The sequence below is a fragment of the Ursus americanus genome, chromosome 27 (genome assembly GCF_024610735.1).
Source record: "Ursus americanus isolate L20-20 chromosome 27, mUrsAme1.1.p, whole genome shotgun sequence".
NCBI lineage: Eukaryota > Metazoa > Chordata > Mammalia > Carnivora > Ursidae > Ursus > Ursus americanus.
The window spans coordinates 9,005,719-9,030,015 of NC_142153.1; the positions used below are offsets into that span (position 1 = coordinate 9,005,719).

A 24,297-nucleotide genomic window follows, 5' to 3' on the forward strand; every position below is an offset into this window, starting at 1 on the left:
GTTAAATTCTCACCAACAGTGTACAAGTGTTCCTTTTTCTCCACATCCTCACCACTATTTGTTTTTTCTTGTCCTTTTGATTTTTACTCATTCTTTCTGGTGTAAGGTGATATATCATTGTGACTTTGATTTGCATTTCCCTGATGATTAGTGATGTTGAGCATCTTTTCATGTGTCCATTGGCCATCTGGATGTCTTTGGAAAAATGTGTATTCAACTTTGAATCAGATTTTTTTTTTGGAGCTGAGTTATATAAATTCTATATATATATTGGATGTTAACGCCTATCAGATGTATCACTTGCAAATATCTTGTCCCATGAATAGGTTGCCTTTTTGGTCTTTTTCTTTATTTTAATTCCAGTATAGTTAACATACCATGTCATATTAGTTTCAGATTCCATACATCACTCAGTACCTATCATGACAAGGGCACTCCTTAAGCCCCATCACCTATTTAACTCATCCCCTCACCACCTCCCCTCTGCTAAACATCTGTTTCTTCTATTTAGTTAAGAGTCTGTTCCTTGGTTTTCAAGGATGTGAAGAAAGGGGAACTCTTTTTTTATCCACTCTGACACCTTCTGTCTCTTAATTGTTTAGTCCACTTATATTCAAAGTAATTATTGATAGGTAGGTATTTATTACCATTTTGTTACTTGATTTATGGTTGTTTTGGTAGCTTTTCTCTGATCTCTTCCTTCTCTTTATCTCTTCCATGGCTTGTTGGTTTTCTTTAGTGACATACTTGATACCTTACTCTTTTTCTGGCATATCTATTACTGTTTTATGATTTGTAGTTACTGTTCAATTTATATATAACATCTTCTGCAATTAGCAGTCTATATTAAACTGATGGTCACTGAATTTTGAACTCATTCTTCACTCCTCTCCCCTACACATTTCAGATATTTGGTATCATATTTTATATCCTTTTATTTTATGAATACCTTGATTGACTTTTACAGAAACACTTATTTTTACTGCTTTTGTGTTTTTTTATTTTTCATGTTCTTATTTATGGTCTTTCCTTTCCATTCAAAGGGACCTCTTTAATATTTCTTGTAAAACTGGTTCAGTGATCATAAAATCCTTTACTTTTTGATTGAGTAAGTACCTCTCCTCTATTCTAAACGATTGCCTTGATGTATAGAGTATTCTTGGATACAGATTTTTCCCTCAGCACTTTGAATACACCATGCCACTCCCTTCTGGTCTATGAAACTCCTGCTGAAAAATCACCTTCTGCCTTACGGTGTTTCCTTTGTATGTAACTGTCTTTAATTCTCTTGTAACCTTTCGAATTCTTTATCATTATTTTTTGCCATTTTAATTACTATGTGTCTTGGTAAGGACTTCGTTGGGTTGAATTTGTCAGGGGGTCTCTCTCCCTCCTGAAGCTGGATGTCTGTCTCCCTCCCCAGATTTAGGAAGTTTTCAGCTATTATTTCTTCAAGTATATTGTCAGCCCCCCTTTCTCTCTCTTCCCCTTCTGGGATCTCTAAAATGTGGATGTGATAATCCTTGATGGAGTCATCAAGTTCTCTAGGTGTATTCTCATTATCCAGTATTTGTTGGTCACTCCCTTGTTCAGCTTGATTGCTTTCTGTTCTATCCTCTAGGTCACTGATACATTCCTCTGCTTCCTGTAACCTACTATTTAATCCATTCATGTATTTTAAATTTCATTTGTTGAGTTCTTCATCTCGGATATGTTATTTTTTATCTTTTTGTCCGGGGTCTCACTGATGTCCTCCACTTTTTTCTGAAGTCCAGTGAGTATCTTTATAACCATTAAATTCTCTATCAGGCATATTACTTATTTCTGTGTCATTTAGATCTCCTGCTGTGATTTTGCCATGTTCTTTCATTTGGGACAAATTCCTCTATCTCATTTTGTCTACCTCTCTGTTTCTGTGTGTTAGGAAAGTCATCTATATCCTTTGCTCTTGAAAGTAGTAGCTTTATGAAATAGAAGAGATCCTGCAGCGCCCTGCAGTGCAGTGTCCTCTGTTCACTAGAACAGACTCAGAGGAGTCTCCTATGTGTGTTGCTTCTGTCCCACTATTGTGTCTCAGTATCTTTTCCTTTCAGACCAGACTTCTGTACTGATTCTCTTCCTGTTGTGGGTTGTGCTTGTTCTCTGTGGTGTTAAGAAAACCCAGGTAGTCTAGCTCTCAGGGTCATAATAGCAGGAGGGCTCACAGTGGGGTGGTGGTCTTAGCAAAATTTTCACTGAGCTGCTAGTCCTAGGCCTAGATTCCCCCAAAGTACAGCAGTGGCCAGGGGCATGGTGCATGTTAGTGGCAGCATCCAGGGCACAGTGTGTATGGTTGCCAAGGTGGCCAGGATCACGTGGTGGCTGGCCACCATGTGAGGCATCTGTGAGCACAGGGGCTGGGCGCAGAGAAAGGTGGTGGCTGGATAAGGCACTCACAGCATTAACAAAATTTGTGTTGAACCAGTAGTCTGCTGAACCCAAAGCAGAGCGGTGACTAGGTTAGCAGCAGCAGATGGGGATGCAGTGTGGTGTCTCTCTCAATCGGATGGAGGCCCCCAAATGTGGGACAATGATTGGGTGAAAACCAATGATTGGGCAGTGAAAGGATTCACCCAAGGCAGAACAAAGGAGGTAGAAGTTTATTGAATACACTGCAAGGAATAGGGGTGGGGGGAATACACAGCAAAGGAGAGGCTGTCTGCAACAAGGCAGTGGGTGGGGACCATATTTAAAGTGGGAAGGTGAGGAGGTCTTTTGGTAACTGTGCCTAGTTCTAATTAGGTACCTTATTGGTTAGTTAGGGCCTCTGGATGTTTTGAGGTGGGTCACCTGATGGGCCTGTCTGTATTCAGCCAGGTGGTCACTGTGGGCCCTTTCTACTTTCCATTGTACAAGACCGTTTGCCTAAAAGCAGCCTCTACAGGTGGCATGCTGCAGTGGTGACAACCTAGGTCATGTGGTGTCTGTGTCCCTGGTGGCTGGGCATGAATTGTGGCGGAAGCTGAGGATTTGTGGTGTCTCTACCTGTGGTGGGTGGGTGGGGCACACAAAGCAGTGAGCAAATTCTGCACTGACCCATTAGTCCTAAACTGAATCCCCTAGGCAATGGTCACGCCAGGGGGGATGTAGTGCCTGGAGGCAGCGTTTGGGCAGGGTGTGCAGCATTAAAACAATTCATGCTAAGCCCAGTTCTGAAGCTAGAAGGCTTGGAGTGGGCGTGTCCTCAGTGGGTGGGGCACAGTGTTAGCAGGTTAGGTAGCAAGTGCATATGTAGCACCACCTTCTGCCGCTGTCTCTCTGTCTATGCTGGGGGGTTGGGGAGGAAAATGGTAGATGCCAGCTCCTTTGTTCCCAGAGAAGACCCCCAACATGCTCTAAAATCCTTATAAAGAGATATCTCTCCCATTTGCCCCAGGTGTTGTGCAAACTGTCTATTCTATATTGCCTCTCTGCAGACTGTTGTCTTTTTAAGGGTGGGGACTTAGCTATCACTTGCCCTCCAGGCTAGTCCAGTGCTGAGTCAGCCGACTTTGAAGGCTCTAGGTTCCAAGCCCCCCTGGGTATACAAACTCACAGAATTCAGTCCCCACAGTTTTCAAAGCCAGACATTATGGGGATTCATTTTCCTCATGAGGGCTCGCTGGTGTTTTCCACTCTCCATGACTTCAACTCCCTCCTGCAGGCAGCTCCCAGCCACTGTTTCTGCCCTTTCTAACCTCTCAGGTTCGGCTTCTTCCCTACATTTAGTTGTGGAGTTTGTTCTGCCAGTCTTCAGATCACGCTCTGGTTTACTGAGTCAGATATGAGTGACGTCTAGTTGTGAACACGGGACAAGGTGAGCTTAGGGTCCTCCTACTCTGCCATCTTCCTGGAACCTCCTTGCCTATTTTTTTTTTTAATGGCTTCCTTGACTATACATAAACTTTTCCATTTGATGCCTCAACAGTTTGTGTTTATTTTTTTTCCCCTGGCCTGAGGAGATGTATCCAGAAAAATGTTGTTACGACCGGTGCCATAGCAATTACTACTGTAAACATCCCTTCTAGTCTTTTTATGGTTTCGGGTCTCACTTTTAGGTTTTTAATTCATTTTTAGTTTATTTTTGTGTATAGTTTAAGAAAGTGGTCAAGTTTCATTCATTTGCATTGTAGCCATTCAGTTTTTCCATCACTATTTGTGCTGAGACTGTCTTTTCCCCATTGCATAGTCTTGCCTCCTTTGTCAAAGACTAATTGACCCTATAAATATGCATTTATTTCTGGGTTCTTGATTCTGTTCTGTTGATTGATGTGTCCCCTTTTGTGCCAGAACCATACTGTTTTGATTACTACCTCTTTGTAGTATATCTTGGAATCTGGGATTGTGATACCTCCATCTTTGCTCTTCTCTCTCAAGTTCATTTTGGCTATTCAGGGTCTTCTGTGATTCCACATAAATTTTAGTGCTATTTGTGTTAGTTCTGTGAAAAATGCTGTTGGTGTTTTGATAGGAATTATACTGAATCTGTAGATTGCTTTAGATAACATGGACACTTTAACAATATGAATTTCTCTAATCCATGCTCATGGAATATCTTTCCATTTGTTTGTGTTATCTTCAGTTTCTTTCATCAATGTTTGTTCAGTTTCCAGAGTGCAGATCTTTCACTACATCTAATATCATACTCAATGTTGAAAAACTGACAGCTTTCCTTCTAAGACCAAACCAAGGACAAAGATGTCCACTTTTATTCAACGAAGTACTAGAAGTCCTAGCCACAGCAATCAGACAAGAAATAAGAGGCATCTATATTGGTAAATAAGTTGAGCTGTCTCCATTTGCAGATAACATAATATTATACTCAGAAAGTCCCAAAAATTCTACCAAAAAACTACTAGAAGTAATAAATGAATTCAAGAAAATTGCAGGATCCAATACCTAGAAATCAGTAGTGTTTCTATATGCTAATAACAAAACAGCAGAAAGAAAAATTAGAAAACACCACTTATAATTGCACCAAAAAAAGAAAAAAACTCACCTAGGAATAAACTGTACTCTGAAAACTATAATACATGGAATTATTTTAAGTGGTATATTGTAAGAGAAGCTGTAACGAGGGATCTTTCTTCCAAAATACTAGATAAATTTATCAGGTGCCTTCATAAAACAATTTATACTGATCTTTTGTAATACCTTATCACATAATATTTTATATAAAATTAGATACAATGTCTTCAATTACGCTAACTACAAAGTGTATTATTAAAGTATAGCAAACCTTTATTACTATATAACGTTTTAAATTTACAGGAGTCAGATGATATTCTTTTTTCCATTTTTGTATTTCAATATTAACAAAAGTATGTTATGCTTCACAATATAAATATTTTAATGAAAAATTATCAAGAGTATTTAGGGAAGATAGCAGATCAAATACACACTAAATATTAATGTGGGGGGGACAAAAATCAATGACATCACAGGGAATTCCAAGGCTAGTATCAAAAGAGAGCCTATTAGTGGAGAGCAAGTTTTCGCAATACTCAATGAATAGTGTAAATCTAGACTAAATGCCTGGCTTAGAAATTGACTTGTAAGAACACTTTTACTTTAGGAATAGAATTCTATCATGGGACTGGAAGCCAGAACTTTATAAATAGGTAGCCAAGGTTCGTCATTGAGAAATTGGAGAATCGGATATTTTCTTTTCTCCCAGTTGTCCAAACCATTATCAAATTCTCTTCAATATGTACTATCTTACACTTTTTCTGTCTTTGTAAATTTAATAATCTAAGTTGAAAAATACTGAAATGTTCTCTATTTCTGGAATAAACTCCAGAAGCATATTCTTTTTCATATACTCATTTCGGTTGATAATTCTGATTCAGATATTTTGTAAGTATTTTTCAAAACATAAATCAGTCATTCAAAATAACATTAATAGGAGGAGTGAACAACTTTCATGATTTAATTCTATTTCTATATGCCTGCAAAAGATACTGGGAATTATATTTTTACAAGTACTCACTTTACAATAGCATTCAAAAACATGAAATATTTAGGGTTAACTTTAAGAATTAAAGATAGCTAAATAAATGGAATAATATGTCATGCTCACAGTTTGAAAATCATAACATTATGAATATGTCCATTCTCCACAGATGCTTCTATAGATTTTTAAAAATCCCAATCAAAATTACAGCAGAATTATTATTTTTTCTTTAGGGGGTGTGAGTGGAAATAGAAAGGTTGATTCTAAATTTTACATAGAAATGCCAAAACCTAAAATCACCAAATCCATATTGATAAAGAAATACAAAATATGAAGATGCATTTTTCCTGACTTTATGAGTTAGAACAAGGAGAGCTGGTATTGGTATAAGGATAGGTATATGGAACAACAGAACACAAAGTATGTGATATACTGTTTCTCAATATAGGTACCAAGAAAAATATCGTATTTTAGAACAGATGGACCTAGAACAGTTAGAAACACATATAGAAAAAAAATATACCCTGATACTGAACTTACAAATATTACTTAAAATGGATCATAAATATACACATAAAAGCTAAAATCTATAAATGTCTTGAAGAGCACTTTTGAGAAATCTTCACAATCTTGGGATAGAGAGGGCACAAGTAGCATAACGCATAATAAATGATAAACTGAACTTCATCCAATTAAAAAACTTGACTTTTTGAAAGATATCATTAAGAAAATACGAAGCCAAACCACATACTGGGAGTAAATCTTTAAAAAGACTTGTATGTAGTTTATATTAAGAATTTCTATAACCACATAATAGAAAAGCATACAACCCTATAAATGTGTGAAAAATGTTGGAACAGACACTTTAAAAAGGAGCAATATGAATGTCTCATCATCATATGAAACACTGTCCAATATAATTAGTCATCAGGGAAATACAAATTAGAACCACAATGCACACATTCAAATGACTAAAATGAAAAAGACTGGCAATAACAAAAGTTGATGAGGATAAGGAACAAGCTACCACTCTCATACACAGATGTTTGGAATGTAAAATAATACAATATTTGGGAAAGCAGTTTGACATTTTATTATAGATTTAGCAGTAAATTAACATATGACTCAGCAATCTCACTCCTAGATATTTACCCAACAGAAATGAAAACATAAGTCAACAAAGATTTGAACATGAATATTTTTTGGAAACATTTTTCATAATAGTCACAAACGAAAACAACCTAAATGTTCATTAATAATTTCATGGATAAACACTCCATTATATAAATATACTGAAGACCGCCTAGACACATCATAAGTCCTTTTGTTGAAAACCAAGAAAAGGTCATAATGCCTTTGTAGATACAAGACAGATGGGTTCTATGGATCATCTGGCTAGGTATGGCAGGCAGAAGCAGAATTGGGCACTGATGTCTTCAGCGACAATGGGAAAAATGGTTAAAAATAGAACTACCCTACGATCCAGCAGTAGCATACTGGGTATTTACCCAAGGATACAAAAATACTGATTTGATGGGATACATGCACCCCAAGATTTATAGCAGCATTATCAACAGTAGCTAAATTATGGAGAGAGCCCAAATGTCCACTGACTGATGAATGGATAAAGAAGATGTGGTGTGTGTGTGGGTGTGTGTGTGTGGGTGGGTATATATACTGGGATATTACTCAGCCATGAAAAGAATGAAATCTTGCCATTTGCAATGATGTGGATGGATCTAGAGAATATTATGCTATGAGAAATAAGTCCATCAGGGAAAAATAAATGCCATATGGTTTCCCTCACATGTAGAATTTAAGAAATAAAACAGTGAACTTAGGGGGAAAAACAGAGAGGCAAACTGTAAAAGAAACTCTTAAGTATAGACAATGAACTAAGGGTTTATGGAAGACAGGTGGGCAGGGTAGGTCTAAATGGGTGGTGGGTATTAAGGAGGGCAGTTGTTGTGATGAGCACTGGGTGTTGTATGTAAGTGATCAATCACTAAATTCTACTACTGAAAATAATATTACATTGCCTGTTAACTAACTGGAGTTTAAATGAAAATTTGGAGAAAAAAAATTTCACACAGTTTTAACAATATATTATGTAGATTTCTGAATTTCAGAATTATTATAATTTTCTAAGAAAAGAAAAAAACACATTTGATGAGATGGACTAATAAATCAACATTCCATCCAAAAGCAGCAAGAATACATATTTTTCTCCAGTGCATATGAAACAGTCTCCATTTTAGATCATGTGTTGTCCACAAAAGAAGTCTCAGTAGTTTTAAGAAGACTAAAATCTTGTCAAACACCTTTTCTGACAAAGTTATGAAAGAAGAAATCTATTGCAAGAAGAAAACTGGAAAAATTACGAATATGTGGCGGTAAAACACTATGCTAGTGAATAACCAATAGGTCAATGAAGAAATTTTTTAAAAATCGAAATACATGTTGAGACAAATGAAAATTTATATGCAACACAGAAAACTGTATGTGATGCAGCAAAAGAAGTTCCAAGTGAGAAATACACAGCAATATAGGCTTATCTCAGGAAACAAGAAATATCTCAAACAATCTAACTTTATACCTACAGGAGGTAGAAAAAGAAGAACAAGTTAGTAGAAGGAAGAAAATTAAAAAATCAAATGGAAATAAATTAAATGGAGACTGAAAAGCCAATAGAAAAGATCAATGACACTAAGAGCCGATTCTTTCAAAAGATTAAAATTATGACAAACTTTAAGCTAGACTCACCAAGAAAATGAGAGGTTTCATAAATGAAATCAGAAATGGAAAAGGAGAGGTTACAACTGATACCAAGAAATACAAAGGTTCATAAGAGAATACTATGAACAATTAGATGCCCATAAATCGAACAACTTAGCAGAAATGGATAGATTCCTAGAAATAGATATACCAAAACTGAATCATGAAGAAATCAAAAATATGAATAGATTGACTACTAGTAAGGAGATAGGGTCAGTAATCAAAAACCTAAGACCAAGACCAGATGGCTTCACTGGTTAATTCTTCCAAACATTCCCCAAGCGTTAAATACTTCCTGAAAACTGAAGAAGAGGGATCATTTTCAAACTTACTGGATGAGGCCTGAGTGCAAATTATTCAGGTGCTTGTTAAGTATCTATCCATTACACACTTTACTCATCTTTCATGCATATATTTCATGTGTATAAAATGAGAAGATGAATATGACATAAGTATTTATTAAAGTGGGCAGAGAATTTCTTTTCAAGAGAACTAAAATATACTGCAGTATATGAAGAAAGAGAATATAATTTAAATGAAATCCTTTCAGAAGGGAACTGTGACATGCAAAGAAATACGAATAACCAAAAGAAACAAAAGGTAAAGTAAAGGAAGTATTTTCAGAATAAAGTCTTCAGGGTATTTCCTAATGTAAAGCACTGAGGTGACAGAAATGCAATATTTACCAAAATTTTATGTAAGTTAAATCCCATTATTTTGGAGGCATCCTAGATATGGTTCAAACTTAAATATGTATGCTAAGGATGGAGGAATAATCACTAGAGGAAAATAAAAAGTACAGATCCACTATTTTGTTGTAATAAATTGCGGAAGAAGGAAAAACAAAGCATACAGATTCAATAGAAATGAACAAAAATTCAATTAAAAAACAAATGTGTCAAAATGAACATAGAAAATAAGAACATTTTGAAACAACTAAAATTATGAAAAATATGCAATCTAGAGGAGTGTTCAGGAGTCATAACAGCTAAATGTAATGACATATCTTAGAGAAATCCTGGTACATTGAAAGAGGCTATTTGGTAAAAAGAAAAGAAATCTGAATAAATTATGGACTTCACTTAATTAAACATTAATTACAATAATGTTTAAGAGGATAATCTGATAAATCCAAGGCCGATTGGATAGTAAATTAAAACCCAGTGTAGATCTTGAACTACTAGTGGAGAAAAACTAAACGAGAAGAGAGAAATATCAGGGGAATACTGATTGAGAGAAGCAAGTATGTGCATAGATATAAGATATGTCAGACCAAATAGACTTTAAAACAGAAAGCAACATTAGAGATAAAGAGATTCAGCATTTGAAAACAAAAGTTAAATTTCTAGGAAGATATAACAATCATAAGTTTCCACTATATAAAACAGCTTCAAAAAACAGAAAGCGTAAATTGAACAATGTATGGTGAGAAATAGGCAAATCCAACTGCATAGTTGTAGGTATCGATATCATTTCTCAGGTACCAAGAGTTCAGGCATATGACATTTATAAAAATACAGAAGATTTACGGCATTCACTTAAAAATTATCACATAATCAAGTTGTATAGAATTTGGTTTCTAACAATTCAAGAGTTTACATTTCTCAAGCAAACATGGAACATTCCAAAAAAATCACCATGCATAAGTGTATGAAAACAGGCACAACAAAAATGCAATGATTAGCCATTTTACCAAACACAACTTAAAAAAAGGCTAACAGCCAAAAGCTAAATATAACAATAACAAACCAAGGATTATTATTAGTCCAATTCTGTGAAGTCAAATTAAAATAAATGAAGTTTCCCCAGATGCAAGAATTGAGATTAGGAGATGAGAAGGTATACAACTACATACATGTAGTAACTTAGTGAACCAGTGCAGGCACTTTGAGGAATTCAGATGCTTGAGGTGAATATTATAGTATTGACGTCACCGATGTTTATGATGCAGAAAGGGGGGTATTACTATTAATGGTTAAACCGTAAAGAAAATCTTACCTCTTTAATCCATGTTACACTTACCCTTTACTTAAACTTTTCAAATGCTTCGAATTCAGGATGAGTCCGTTACCACAAGCCCCATATCTCTGTATCTTGGGTATTTAATAAAATGGTGCCGCATTTCAAAAAGAGTCCTCCTATATCACATCTATAGTTATAAGATTACGTAAGAAACACAAAACAAATCTTTAGATGAGTTGTAAATGTTTGCCACTAACCTCTGCAAGGCCACAATCACATTGTTCCGGCGGTTCCAAAATTCCATTGCCACAAGCTGCAGTTCTTCCTTGGTAAACCACTTCTGGAACTGTTCGATTCTGAAGGCATTCAAATTCAGGCTGTGAAACCATATGTTTAAATTCATCCATGCTGCAACTGCTAAAAAACTTTACACCATGGGAACGTCTAAAAATAAATTATATTCCTCAGATAAATGGAATAAAATCACTATCAAAGTAACACTCTGTGAATTACTGAAAAGTACTGTTAATTCTGTACTACTGCACTTACAGAGGAGCCAAGAAGGAAGGGAGAGGACTTTTATCTTTAATACAAGTTGTAAATAAAAGCAGTAAGTTTATTTCTGCTGTAATTCAATGTAATAGACATCTAGCAACTAGAGGAAGTTAAGGTGACATGAGTTAAAATATATTAAAGCACAAATAATATTCGCCACACAAAAAAACTCTCTTTAAATATGTCCTATTATTATTTTCATTATGATTGCCAACATCACAATTATAATCATTATTATAAGCACTAATTTTAAGAAAATGAAATACTAGAAAATATATGTGGAAAACTGAAGAAATGACAATGGTTGATAATGTTACAGGAAAAATCAGAATCATTTGTACTTTGGTAACAAAATCAATTAAAATATCTCAATGTTAATTATATAAAATGTGAAAGCCCTACATTCTTTTATTTTATTACCTTTTGAAATATTTCTGTACTTCTATGTGTACCATTTAATGGATTTTTATGTAATTTTGTAACAATCTAAAACTTAGAGAAATGATACAAAAATAGACCAAAAAATAAATTTTTCCCCAAACAATGATGATTAAGTTGCCTAACATGATCCTAATAACTCTAAATATTTTAATGTATAATTCCTATAGAGACATTAATTCCAAAAAGACCCTTCAAAATCAGGAAATAATTATATACTACTATTATCTAATCTTCAGATGTCATCCAAATTTCATCATCACAACAATATTGGCACTTTATAGCAAAAAGCTCCAGTTGAAAGTCAACCGTTGCTATTATTTATTTTTTCCATTTTTTTCTCTCCAAATTTTTATTTAAATTCTAGTTAGTTAACACGCATTGTAACATTGCTTTCTGCTGTAGAATTTAGTGATTCATCACTTACATGAAACACCAAGTGCTCATCACAACAATGCTTTCCTTAATATCCATCACCCATTTAACCCATCCCCCCACCCAGCCTCCCCTCCAACAAACTTCAGGCTGTTTTCTATAGTTAAGAGTCTCTTTTATGGTTTGCCTCTCTTTTTTCCCCCTCAGTTCACTGTTTTATTTCTTAAATTCTACACGTGAGGGAAATCATATGGCATTTGTCTCTCTCTGACTGACTCATTTGGTATAGCATAATACTAGTCTCTAGATCTATCCACACCATTGCAAATGGCAAGATTTCATTCTTTTTATGGCTGTGTAATATCCCATTGTGTGTGTATACCACATCGTCTTTATCCATTCATCAGTCAATGGCCACTTGGGCTCTCTCTCCATAATTTGGCTGCTGCTGATAATGCTGCCATAAACCTCGTAGTGCATGTATCCCATAAAATCAGTATTTCTGTATCCTTTGGGGAAATACCCAGTACGCAACTGCTGGATCATAGTTCAATTTTTAACTTTTTGCAGAAACTCTGTACTATTCTCCTGAATGGCTGCAGCAGTCTGCGTTCCCACCAACAGTGCAAGAGGGTTCCCAATTCTCTGCATCCTTTTCAACACCTGATTCTTGTGTTGTTAATTTTAGCTATTCTGACAGGTGTGAAGTGGTATCTCATTGTTGTTTTGATTTATATTTCCCAGATGATGAGTGATGTTGAGCATCTTTTCATGTGTCCATTAGCCATCTGGATGTCATCTTTGGAAAATGTCTGTTCGTGTCTTCTGCCCATTTCTGGATTGGATTGTTTGTTTAGGGTCTTGAGTTCATTGATAAGTTCTTTATAGATTTTGAATACTAACCCTTTTTCAGATATGCCCTTTGCAAATATCTTCTCCCATTCCAAAGACTGACTTTTAGTTTTGTTGATTGTTTCCTTCGCTGTGCAGAAGGTTTTATCTGGATGAAGTCCCACAATAGTTCATTTTTGCTTTTGTTTCCCTTGCCTCTGGCAACGTCTCTAGTAAAAAGTTGCCATGGCCGAGGTAAAAGAGGTTGCTGCCTGTGTTCTTCTCTAGGATTTTGATGGTTTCAGGTCGCACATTTATGTCTTTCATTCATTTTGAATTTATTTTTGTGTGTGGTATAAGAAAGTGGTCCAGTTTCATTCTTCTGCATGTTGCTGTCCAATTTTCCCAGCACCATTTGTTAAAGAAACTTTTTTTCCATTGGATGTTCTTTCCTGCTCTGTCAAAGTTTAGTTGACCATAGAGTTGTGGGTCCATTTCTGGGTTTTCTATTCTGTTCCATTGATCTCTGTATCTGTTTTTGTGCCAGTAACATACTATCTTAATGACTACAGCTTTGTAATATAGTTTGAAGTCCAGAATTGAGATACCTCCAGGTTTGCTTTTCTTTTTCAAGATTGCTATGGCAATTCATTGTCTTTTGTGGTTCCATACAAATTTCAGGACTGTTTGTTCCCTTTTGTGAAAAGGCTGTTAGTGTTTTCACAGGGATTGCATTAAATGTGTAGATTGCTTTGGATAGTATAGACGTTTTAAAAATATTTGTTATTCCAGTCCATGAGCATGGACTGTTCTTCCACTTCTTTGTGTCATCTTCAATTTCTTTCATTGGTGTTTTATAATTTTCAGAGTACAGATATTTTCCCTGTTTGGTTAGGTTTATTCCTAGGTATCTTATGGTTTCTGGTGCAATTGCAAATGGTATTGATTCCTTGATTTCTCTTTCTGCTGCTTCGTTATTGGTATATAGAAATGCAACAGATTTCCATATATTGATTTTGTATCTGGCCATTTTATTGAATATGTGTATCAGTTCTGGCAATTTTTTGGTGAAGTCTTGGGTTTTCTATATATGGAACAGAATAGAAAACCCAGAAATGGACCCACAACTGTATGGTCAACTAATCTTGGGTTTTCTATATCATGCTGTTTGCAAAGAGTGAAAGTTGGACTTTTTCCTTGATTATTTGGATGCCTTTTATTTGGTTTTATTGTCTGATTGCTGAAGCTAGGACTTCCAGTAATATGTTACATAGCAATGTTGAGAGTGGACATCCCTGTCTTGTTCTTGACCATAAAAGAAAAGCTCTCAGTTTTTCCCCACTGAGGATGATATTAGTGGTGGGTATTTTGTATATGGCCATTATGATGTTGAGGTATGTTCCCTCTATCAAGAATCGATGTTGTACTTTGTCAAATGATTTTTCTGCAACTATTGAGAGGATCATATTGTTCATCTCCTTTCTTTTATTAGGGTGGTGGATCACTTTGATTAATTTGTGGATGTCAAACCACCCCTGCAGCCCAGGAATAAATCCCACTTGGTGGCGATGAATAATCATTTTAATGTACTATTGAATCTGATTACTAGTATCTTGTTGAGAATTTTGGCATCCGTGTTCATCAGGGATATTGGTCTATAGTTCTCTTTTTTTCTGGAGTCCTTGTCTGGTTTTGGAATCAGGGTGTTACTGCCTCAGATAATGAATGTTAATGTTTTCCTTTCATTTATATTTTTTGGAATAGTTTGAGAAGAATTGGTTTTAACTCTTTCTTAAATGTTTGGTAGAATTTGCCTTTGAAGCCATCTGGCGCTTGACTTTTGTTGGGAGATTTTTGATTCCTGTTTCAATTTCTTTGCTTCCTTTTAGTTGTTTTAGTTTTCTATTTCTTCATGTTTCAGTTTTGGTAGTTTGTATGTTTCTAGGAATTTATCCATTTCTTCCAGGTTGTCCAATTTGTTGGCATATACTTTTTCATAATATTCTCTTATAATTGTTTGTGTATTTGTGGTATCGGTTCTTATTTCTTCTCTCTCATTTGTGATTTTTTAATGTGGGTCCTTTTTTTTTTCTTGATAAGTCTTGCTAGAGGTTTATCAATTTTATTAATTTTTTCAAGGAACTGGCTCCTGGTTTCACTTATCTATGTTTTTGTTTCTGTATCATTTTTTTCTGCTCTAATTTTTACTATTTTCCCTTCTTCCATTGGCTTTAAGCTTCATTAGTTCTTCTTTTTCTAGCTCCTGTACGTCCAAGATTAAGTTGCTTACTTGAGATTTTTCTTTCTTCTTGAGGTAGGCCTATATTGCTCTATATTTCCCCTTATGACCACTTTTGATACATCCCAAAGGTTCTGGACCATCGTGTTTTCATTTTCATTTGTTTCCATGTATTTTCTTATTTCTTCTTTAATTTCCTCTTTAACCCATTCATTCTTCAGTAGCACATTGTTTAACCTCCACGTATTTGTGGTCTTTTCCAATTTTTTCTTGTGGTAGACATCAAGTTTCATAGAGTTGTGGTCAGAAAATATGCATGGTATGATCTCAATTGTTTTGTACTTGCTGAGGGCTGATTTGTGACCCAGTATGTTATCTATTCTGGAGATTGTCCCAGGTGCACTCAAAAAGAATGTATTCTGCTGCTTTAGGATGAAATGTGCTGAATACATCTGTGAAGTCCATCTGGTCGAGTGTGTCATTCAAAGTCGTTGTTTCCTTGTTGATGTTCTGTTTAGATGTCTATTCATTGGTGTAAGTGGGGTGTTAAAAAGTCCCCTATTATTATTGTATTATTATTAACGAGTTCCTCTATGTTTCGTATTAATTGTTTTACTTATTTGTGTGCTCCCATGTTGGTGGAATATATATCTATCTTTGTTAGATCTTCTTGTTGGAGAGTGCCCTTGCTTAGGATGCCCTTCTTCATCTCTTATTATAGGTTCAGTTTAAAATCTATTTTGCCTGATACGAGTATTTCTACTCTGGCTTTCTTTTGATGTCCATTGGCATGATAAATGGTTTGCCATCCCCTCACAATCTGCAGTTGTCTTTAGGTTAAAAATGAGTCTCTTGTAGGGAGCATATAGATGGGTCTTGTTTTTTATCCATTCTAACACCCTGCCTTGTGATTGCACTGTTTAATCCATTTACATTCAAAGTATTATTGATAGATATGTATTTAGTTTTATCATTGCTTCTGGAGATTTTCTCTCTTCCTTTCTAGTCTTTGTCACTTTTGGTCTTTCCATCCTACTCAAAGAGTCCCCTTTAATATTTCTTGCAGGGCTACTTTAGTGGTCAAGAACTCCTTTAGTTTTTGTTTCTCTGGGAAACTCTATCTCTATTTCTATTCTGAATGATAGCCTTGCTGAATAGAGGATTTGTGTCTACAGATTTTTCCCATTCAGTGTGTTGAAGATATCATGCCTTTTCCGTCTAGCTTGCCGCATTCCTGTGGAGAGATTTGCAGCTAGTGCTGTGGGTCTTCCCTTGTAGGTTAGGGACTTCTTTTATCCTGCTGCTTTAGGATTTTTTTTTTTAATCACTATATTTTGCAAATTTAACTACAGTATGTCCCAGCATTGGCCTGCTTTTGTTGATTTTATGGGAGTTCTCTGTGCATCCTGGATTTGGATTCCAGATTAGGGAAGTTTCCTTCCCCAGATTAGGGAAGTTTTCAGCTATTATTTCCTCAAATAAGCCTTCTGCCCCCTTTTCTGTCAGCTCTTTTTCTGGGACTCCTCTGATATGAATGTTATTACATTTGGTGGAGTCACTGATTTCCCTAAGTCTATCTCATGATCCATAATTATCCTTTCTGTCTTGTTCAGCTTCATTTTTTCCCCCATTATTCTCTCTTTGGTATCACTTATTCATTCCTCTGCTTCTTCCATGTTTGTGGTCCTTACATCCAGTTTGTTTTGAATCTTGGTTATTGCATTTTTCATTTCTGATTGTTTTTAAATGCTTTTATCTCTGTGGTGAGGGCCTCCATAAAATCTTCCATTCTTTTCTCAAGACCAGCAAGTATCCTTATGATTGATTGTTCTTTAAATTCTCCATTAGGGATATTACTTATATCTGTTTCACTTAGATATCTGCCTGTGACCTTTTCTTATTCTTTCTTATGAGATGAATTCCTCTTCTGTCTTGGCATTTTGTCTAAGTCTCTTTTCTTCTGTGCATTACAGAAGCCTGTTACGTTTCCTGCTCCTGAGAGTAATGGCCTTATGAAGAAGATGTCATATAGTGTCCAGGGCATGGTGCTTCAAAAAGTGTCCCTGGTGTGTGCTGCATATACTCTGCTGCTGTGTTTTGGCTGCTCTATCCTTCCAGGAAGTCATCTGCAGAAGCTGTCCTTGATGGGAGTGGGCAGTCTTTGGCCCTTGCCCAGAGTGCGACAAGTTTTAACTAGGTGTGCTCTGGTCTGCTTGTTAAATATGACCTGATGCTACTTCCACTAGGACCAAAGCCTTTCAGAGCTCTGTTCGGGAGACGTGGTGCATGCAGGGGATGCTGCTGGTTTTCTGGGGAAGGGGCCCACTGGGCTGGGACTTAGGCACACTTGCCTGAGAAAAGCAGTACAAGCAGAGCGCAGGTGGGTGGGACTTGGTGTGAGCAGGTTAGGCAGCCAGTATCAGTGCTGTGCAGTTTCCTGAAGCTGGTTTACGCTGTGGGGCTGCGGAGGGAAATGGCACCAGCTAGCTCCTTTGTCCCCAGAGAGAGTCTCCATGCTTGCTCTTAGGGAAGCACTCCCAGAAGAGCAAATAATCTCCCCTCTCAAGTGCTGGGTGTTTTTCAGACTGCTCTTTTCACACTGTCTTTGGGTTGCTTGTCTGCCTGGAGCAGCACAGTGCACTTTGGGCTCTATCACAGTGAAGCCTACTGACTTGTAAAACTCCAAACTTTAGGGATGTGCTATGGTGGTGGCCTGTGCTGACCCTGCTGGGATGGATGTACGTTTGACTGAGAAGGGCAGCCGCACCAGAGTGCAGGGACATGGGATTTGGAGCAAGCAGGCTAAACAGCCAGTATCCATCTGGGTTAGCCTCCCCCAGCAGGTGTCTCTGTGCCTATGCACTGGTAGGGGGATGGGGGCATGGAGGTGTTGGGGTTGAGCTGGGAAATGGTGCCTGCCTGCTCTTTTGCCCCCAGAGGGTCATCTCTGTGACCACCACCTCTCACAGATGAGCTTCAAGAAGAGTGAACAGTCTCTCCCTTGTGCACCTTTGGGTGATCCTTCCAATCACTTGCTGTCTGTCTCCAGGGTGCTTGCTTGCCTTTTCCCCAGGAGTAGGGCAACACCCTCAGGGATCTATCCCAGCTTTTCTGGCCATCCTCTAAAATTCGTCTTTGAACGCTGCTGATTGCAAAACCTCACAAAAATTAGCCCCTCTGGTTTTCTCAGCCAATGGTTTTGGGGAAGGGTTCTCTCTCTTTGTTTCCCTGTATGTTCCCCACCCCCTCCTTTACCTGCTACCATGGCTCCCTCCCCTCTCCACACCCTGGAATCCTGTTCTCCCCCAATCCATGTCTCCATACCTCCTACCATCCTCCATGTGGCCTCTTCTCTCCCTGTAGTTGGGCAATTTGTTCTGTCAGTTGTCAGGTTGATTTCTTGGGTGTTCAGAATGATTTGATAGTACCTGCTTGTGTTCCAGGGACTAGACAAGCCTACGGTCCTCCTAGTATACTGCCATTTTAGCTCCTCAAACATTGCATTTAATTCTCATATCTCCTAAGTTTAGTTACCTACATTTTGTTGTTGTTGTTGTTGGATTACACGATCATGGAAAGTTTTCTGATTACAGACTGATTATTTGGTAGACTGTCCCTCCGTTTAGGATTATAAAATGTTGCCTTATAATTAAACAGAGGTTATGTACGCATCTTGGCAACAGTACCATAGGAGTGTTGCTGAGTCTGCTTCATTGCATCCTAACAAATGGCTCAGGATTTCAATTTGTTCTATTACTGGTGATAGTCATTTTGATTAGTTGATTAAGGTATTTTCACTCTAAAATTATTTTCTTCTTATTATTAGTTAAAAATTATTTGGAGAGAAATACTTTGGTTTTATGTTAATATCCCATTCCTTCATTATGTTTTCAATTTATTCATTCGTGTATTTATATGAATATGAAATCATGTTTTCCTATCATGTTAAATGGGTTATAATCCGTTACTGTCACTATCATTTATAACATTCAGATTCCCACAGATCTGACTGTTGAGAACTGCATTTGTGTCCCTTTGATAAATCTCCATAATTCCTTGAACACCTCCTAATTTTCTCATGCAACATGTTCCAAACTCATTTTTATTTTCTTTGCTTTAGATCTGGAATCAGTCATTCCTTCAAAATGCCAGTTCTTTTTAGCGAGGATTAGTATTTTTAAAACATGATCTGGGTGAAACATGTGCTATTGTTATTAGATTTTTTTTAAGAACAGACATCAAGGCCACGCTAGCATCTTAAGAAATGTTCACAGTCCCTTTGCTCTTACCTACAATTTGCTATATCCTCACCAGTTGGGGCTCCTGCAATGGCATGAGCTTAGTAATATTTCAGTCTCAGTAAGGGCAACTTCTTATGCTATGGCTTAGCCAATGATTTCTAAGTTCCCAGGTCAGTAAGATTTTTAGAGTTTCTATTGTCCTCCTATTTTATTTCCTGCTACTTCATGCTACTTAGCTCTTTATTAGTGGATTGGTCCCACCTGCTGGTATTTTTGGTGCATTTCAGTTTGGGAAAATTGTGGGATACGCTTTTGCTTTTTTGTTTGTTTTCCTAGTTTCACTCTGTATTTTGTGAGAGAACTGGGGGAGGCTGAAATATCATGCTGATACTTTCACCATTTGATTTTCATCCTCTCCCTTATTCTTAAAACATATTCTTCCCTAGGTAAGACTCCATCCTATTTTGGTCCTTGTTTCTAATATTTTTCTTCCTCCCTGTTTCTTCTCACTGCATGTCACTAGTTTCTCCTCAATTACTCAGCCTATAAATATGAGAAGTACCTTTATCACTCTTTCAACTTCTTTCTAAATGACCTATTCATGGTTCTAACTTCCACCAATAAAGTGATGGTTCACACATTTTAAATTCTTTGTCCTCAGATCAGGACCTATGTAACTGTGCATTTAATTCTAATGGATGATTCAGAATCTCCAAATTAACATAAACTGCCCTCAAGACTTCTCATTTTTCTGCTTTCCTAAAATATTTGCCTTTCTCAATATCTGTTAGTAATTATGATATCAAAACTTCTACAAATAATTCTTCACATCTCCTTTTCTCTCTTAATCTTAATAAACTGGTATAGATTATAATGAGAATCATTTCCAAAATATTACTATATTATTGTTCCTTCTGATAGATTTTACATTCATTTGAAGATAATTTGTACTATCCATACTGGATAAATCAACTTAAAATGTATTTGATATACATTTATCACAAACCCCTAACTCTTGCATCATGATTACATAATCAGACTCTTTCATACACATTCCTGAACCACCTGGCCTTCTTCCCCTTATGTTTTAGCCTCTTTGTATTTTATTTTCTTTTCCCTATGTCAAAACATTCTTCCTTACAGTCCCAGCTATTTTTTTTCATTTTTATCCTTCTCTCAATATCCTTATTCTTGTTTTTGAGCTTCTCAAGTTTCCTGCTATTCAAGTATCACTTCATTGTTGGCTGAAAAGTTTTCAACAAGCTCGTTACATGACCATATTCATATCCCTCATAACTATTTCCTCAGAAAACTTTTCTTTATCAGAAAGTTTCTTCTCCCCATGTATTCCCTATTTATTGCCTTCCTGACACCTATCGTAAGCTGTTCATACTTTGTTTATTCTTAGGTCTACTTTTAAATTTTCAGACCCTGAGAGGTTAAGATATTTATGACATATCTATCTTGCTAGCCATATATAAGACTAACACAATCCTGCAATACAGTAGATGTCTATTACATATTCTTTGAATGAATTTCATCTCAAGACTCTAGTAAACCCTCAGAAAGTCATCAGCAATATTCACTTCCTCTGTAACATTGAATGTAGAAATACTAAGCACATTTTCTACAATATCAAATACTCCTCTTTAAATAAGATAAAAACAGAGAGGGAGGCAAACCGCAAGAGACTCAACTCTAGGAAACAAACTGAGGATTGCTGAGGGGGAGGTGGGTCAGGGGATGAGGTGACTGGGTGATGGGCACTAAGGAGGGCACTTGATATAATGAGCACTGGCTATTATATGCAGCTGATGAATCACTAAATTCTACCCTTGAAACTAATAATACAGTATATGTTAACTAAATTGAATTTAAATAAAAAATTAAATAAATAAGTTTAAACAAGTACATTATGTATTTAATAAAAATATTCTAACTCAAGTTGCGTTGCAAGATATTATATAACAGTGACTGCTACAAACTTTTCCCAGAAGAAGACATAGATTTGATAAAAATAAAATCTTACATTGCTTCAGAATTCATTATGCATGTAATTCCTGGACAGTAACAATTGTAGATATTATCATATGTGAATCCCAGATTAATTCCAATCAACTGCACCATAACAACTGAAAATGCATCTAAAGTTATCATCTGTGGGTACTAAATGCAAAAAACAAAACAAAGCAAAACGGAATTATTGCCTAAGTTATTTCTTCACCTCCTTGATCTTTTCTTTTTGGCCATAATACCTAAATGAAAATGCAAATTTAAGAAACTACTACTATGCCAAAGCTCATTATTTTTTTAGGGATATGGAAAATAAGAAAAAAATAGGTAAATTTTGTTTATCTCTTTGAGTTACTGTATTTCTAATCCAAATGGCACTGACATAACAAAATAAGATTAATGCTGTCATATGCTTTTATTATGTATTAAATTCCAATAAGCTTTAAAAGTTTTTTGAGAATATGCATGTTTCAGTAACTATATTATTTTTTAATGAACACTTAAAAAAATACAAATTCTTAAGGGTTGAATTTGCAGTCAGTTTTTACTTCAGAAATAGTTTTGGTAGAGAGTCGAATTATTTTTTTTAAAGGCAGAATACTATAACACTTTGTAAGTAGCATTTTTGTCTTCAAAAACCAACCAAACAAACAACAAACAAAAAACTTGGGAAGTAACGCTGGCAGCAAGACACTAACCCCTGGCAACCTATAATCTTTTTACTATCTCCATAGTTGTTCTTTTTTCAGAAGGTCATGTAGTTGGACTCATACAGTATGTAGTCTTTTCAGATTGGCTTTTCTCACTAACCTCTATGCACTCAAGTTTTTTCCATGTCTTTTCATGGTTTGATGCTTCACTTAAAAAAAAATCATTGGATAGTATTCCTTTATATCAATTTACTCTAGTTTGCTTAACCATTCCTCTGTTAAAGGACATCTTGGTTGCTCCCAATCTTTAGCAATTATGAATAAAACTGCTATAAACATTCATGTGTAGGTTTTTGCGTGGATGTAAGTATTCAACTCATTTGGAAAATGCCAAGGAGGACAACTGCTGGATTATATGGAAAAAAAAAAGACTATGAACTTGAAAAGATATTTTTTCCAGAGATAATATACAAAAGCAAAAAGCATATGAAAAGATGTTCACTATCACTAGTAATCATAGAAGTGCAAATCAAAACCACAACGACTATCACCTCATACCACTAAGGATGGCTGCTATTAAAAACAACAACAAGAACAGAAAACAATGTGTTGGTAAAGATGTGATGAATATAAAATGTAAACTGCTGGTGGGATTATAAAATGGTCCAAACACCCTGAGAATAAGTATGATAGTTCCTCATAATATTAAAAATAGAACTACCACATGATCCTACAAATACCTACTTCTGGTCTATATCCAAAATAATTGAAATCAGTATCTTGAAGAGCTATTCACACTCCCATGTTCATTGCAACATTACTCACAAAAGCCAAGGTATGGAGATAACCTATGTTCACTGACTGATAAATGGATTAAAAATGTCATATATATATATATACACACACACACACACACGCACATATATACACACACATATATGAATATTCACATATATATTAAATTCACATATAGATGAATATTATTCAGTCATAAAAAAGAATGAAATCCTGCCATTTGCAACAACATAGATGAACCTGGATGAACCTGGATGAAATCATGCTAAGTAAAACAAGACAGACAGAAAAAGGCAACTATTATATGATTTCTCTTATATGTGGAATTTAAAAATATCATACTCACAGACACAGACAATAGAATGGTGGATTCCAGGGGATAGATTGTCTGGAAAATGGGGCAAGTTGGTCAAAAAGTACAAATATTCATTTATGCAAGATGAAAAGTACTGGAGATCTGTTTCACAACAATGTGAACATACTTGGCACTATTGAATTGTACACTTAAAACTGGTAAAAATGGTAAATTGTATGTTATTTGCATTTTAGCACGATAGCAAAACACCTTTAAAATTATAACATTTGAGTTTCAAAGTCTTAAAAAAAAGGATACTCTTAGAAAAATTTGTCAAAACATCATGGCAGATATACTATACATACTTTCTTCTTTGAAGTGGCTGTTTCAAAACATGATATTAATTACTGAATAGATGGGAATAAAATGCATACCAGAGCAATTCCTGCAGCAAACTTTGGATTGCATGCCATTCCATGATATGTTGCTCCCACATAATTAAGATGGTCCCTGTAACTAAATAATAAAATTTTTCTTTTGAATAAATGCATTTTAAATTATTACTAACTTAATGACATTGTAAGAATTGGATTTCTCAATAAAGCTACATTTTTTAAAATACAAATATTACATATCACATCTCATGCTTTCAATCATTTCGTATTTGGGTAATCTCCCACAGTTCCTGAAAAGTTAAGTTCTAAAGTCTACTTTAACATTATATGATACACAGCCCAAAATCCGGCAGTGCCTAATCACTCCAAAACAATCACAACTGTTGTCACCACTGGATAGATATAATTTGAAGATGTACAAGTCAGGATAGCTTATTGCCATGATTTGCTCATAGTGAATCCCTAATGCATGTAAAAAATGCTGGATTGGAGGACAGGAATACAAAGAGACAGAATACTCAGTACTCCTCAAGAAAAAAAGTGCTAGAATGCAACAAGTGTCCTCATACATTTCAGTCCTTAGTTATTGCAGCCCCTGAGTCCCCAGAACTGACCCTAAATTCCACAGGAAACACCAATAGATTTATAAATCTATTGCATATTCTTCAGATCTTCAGAATTTTTATTATTTCCATCTCAACAATCAAACTATCAACAGAAACCTATATAAAGACTCGGGAAAAAAAATAGTGCAAGTAGTTA

General features: G+C 35.8%; 1 protein-coding gene across 1 annotated transcript in view; it reads right to left on the bottom strand.

Annotated features, from left to right (window-relative positions):
- LOC148107619 (A disintegrin and metallopeptidase domain 3-like) overlaps positions 1–24,297 on the bottom strand; it is a 118,568-nt gene that overhangs the window by 47,623 nt on the left and 46,648 nt on the right. The window contains exons 9-11 of the mRNA XM_087856317.1: positions 23,575–23,656; positions 21,417–21,553; positions 10,966–11,152 (exon numbers count right to left, since the gene is read on the bottom strand). Coding sequence (XP_087712443.1) covers positions 10,966–11,152; positions 21,417–21,553; positions 23,575–23,656 — 406 coding nt within the window. The remainder of the gene's footprint in view (positions 1–10,965; positions 11,153–21,416; positions 21,554–23,574; positions 23,657–24,297) is intronic.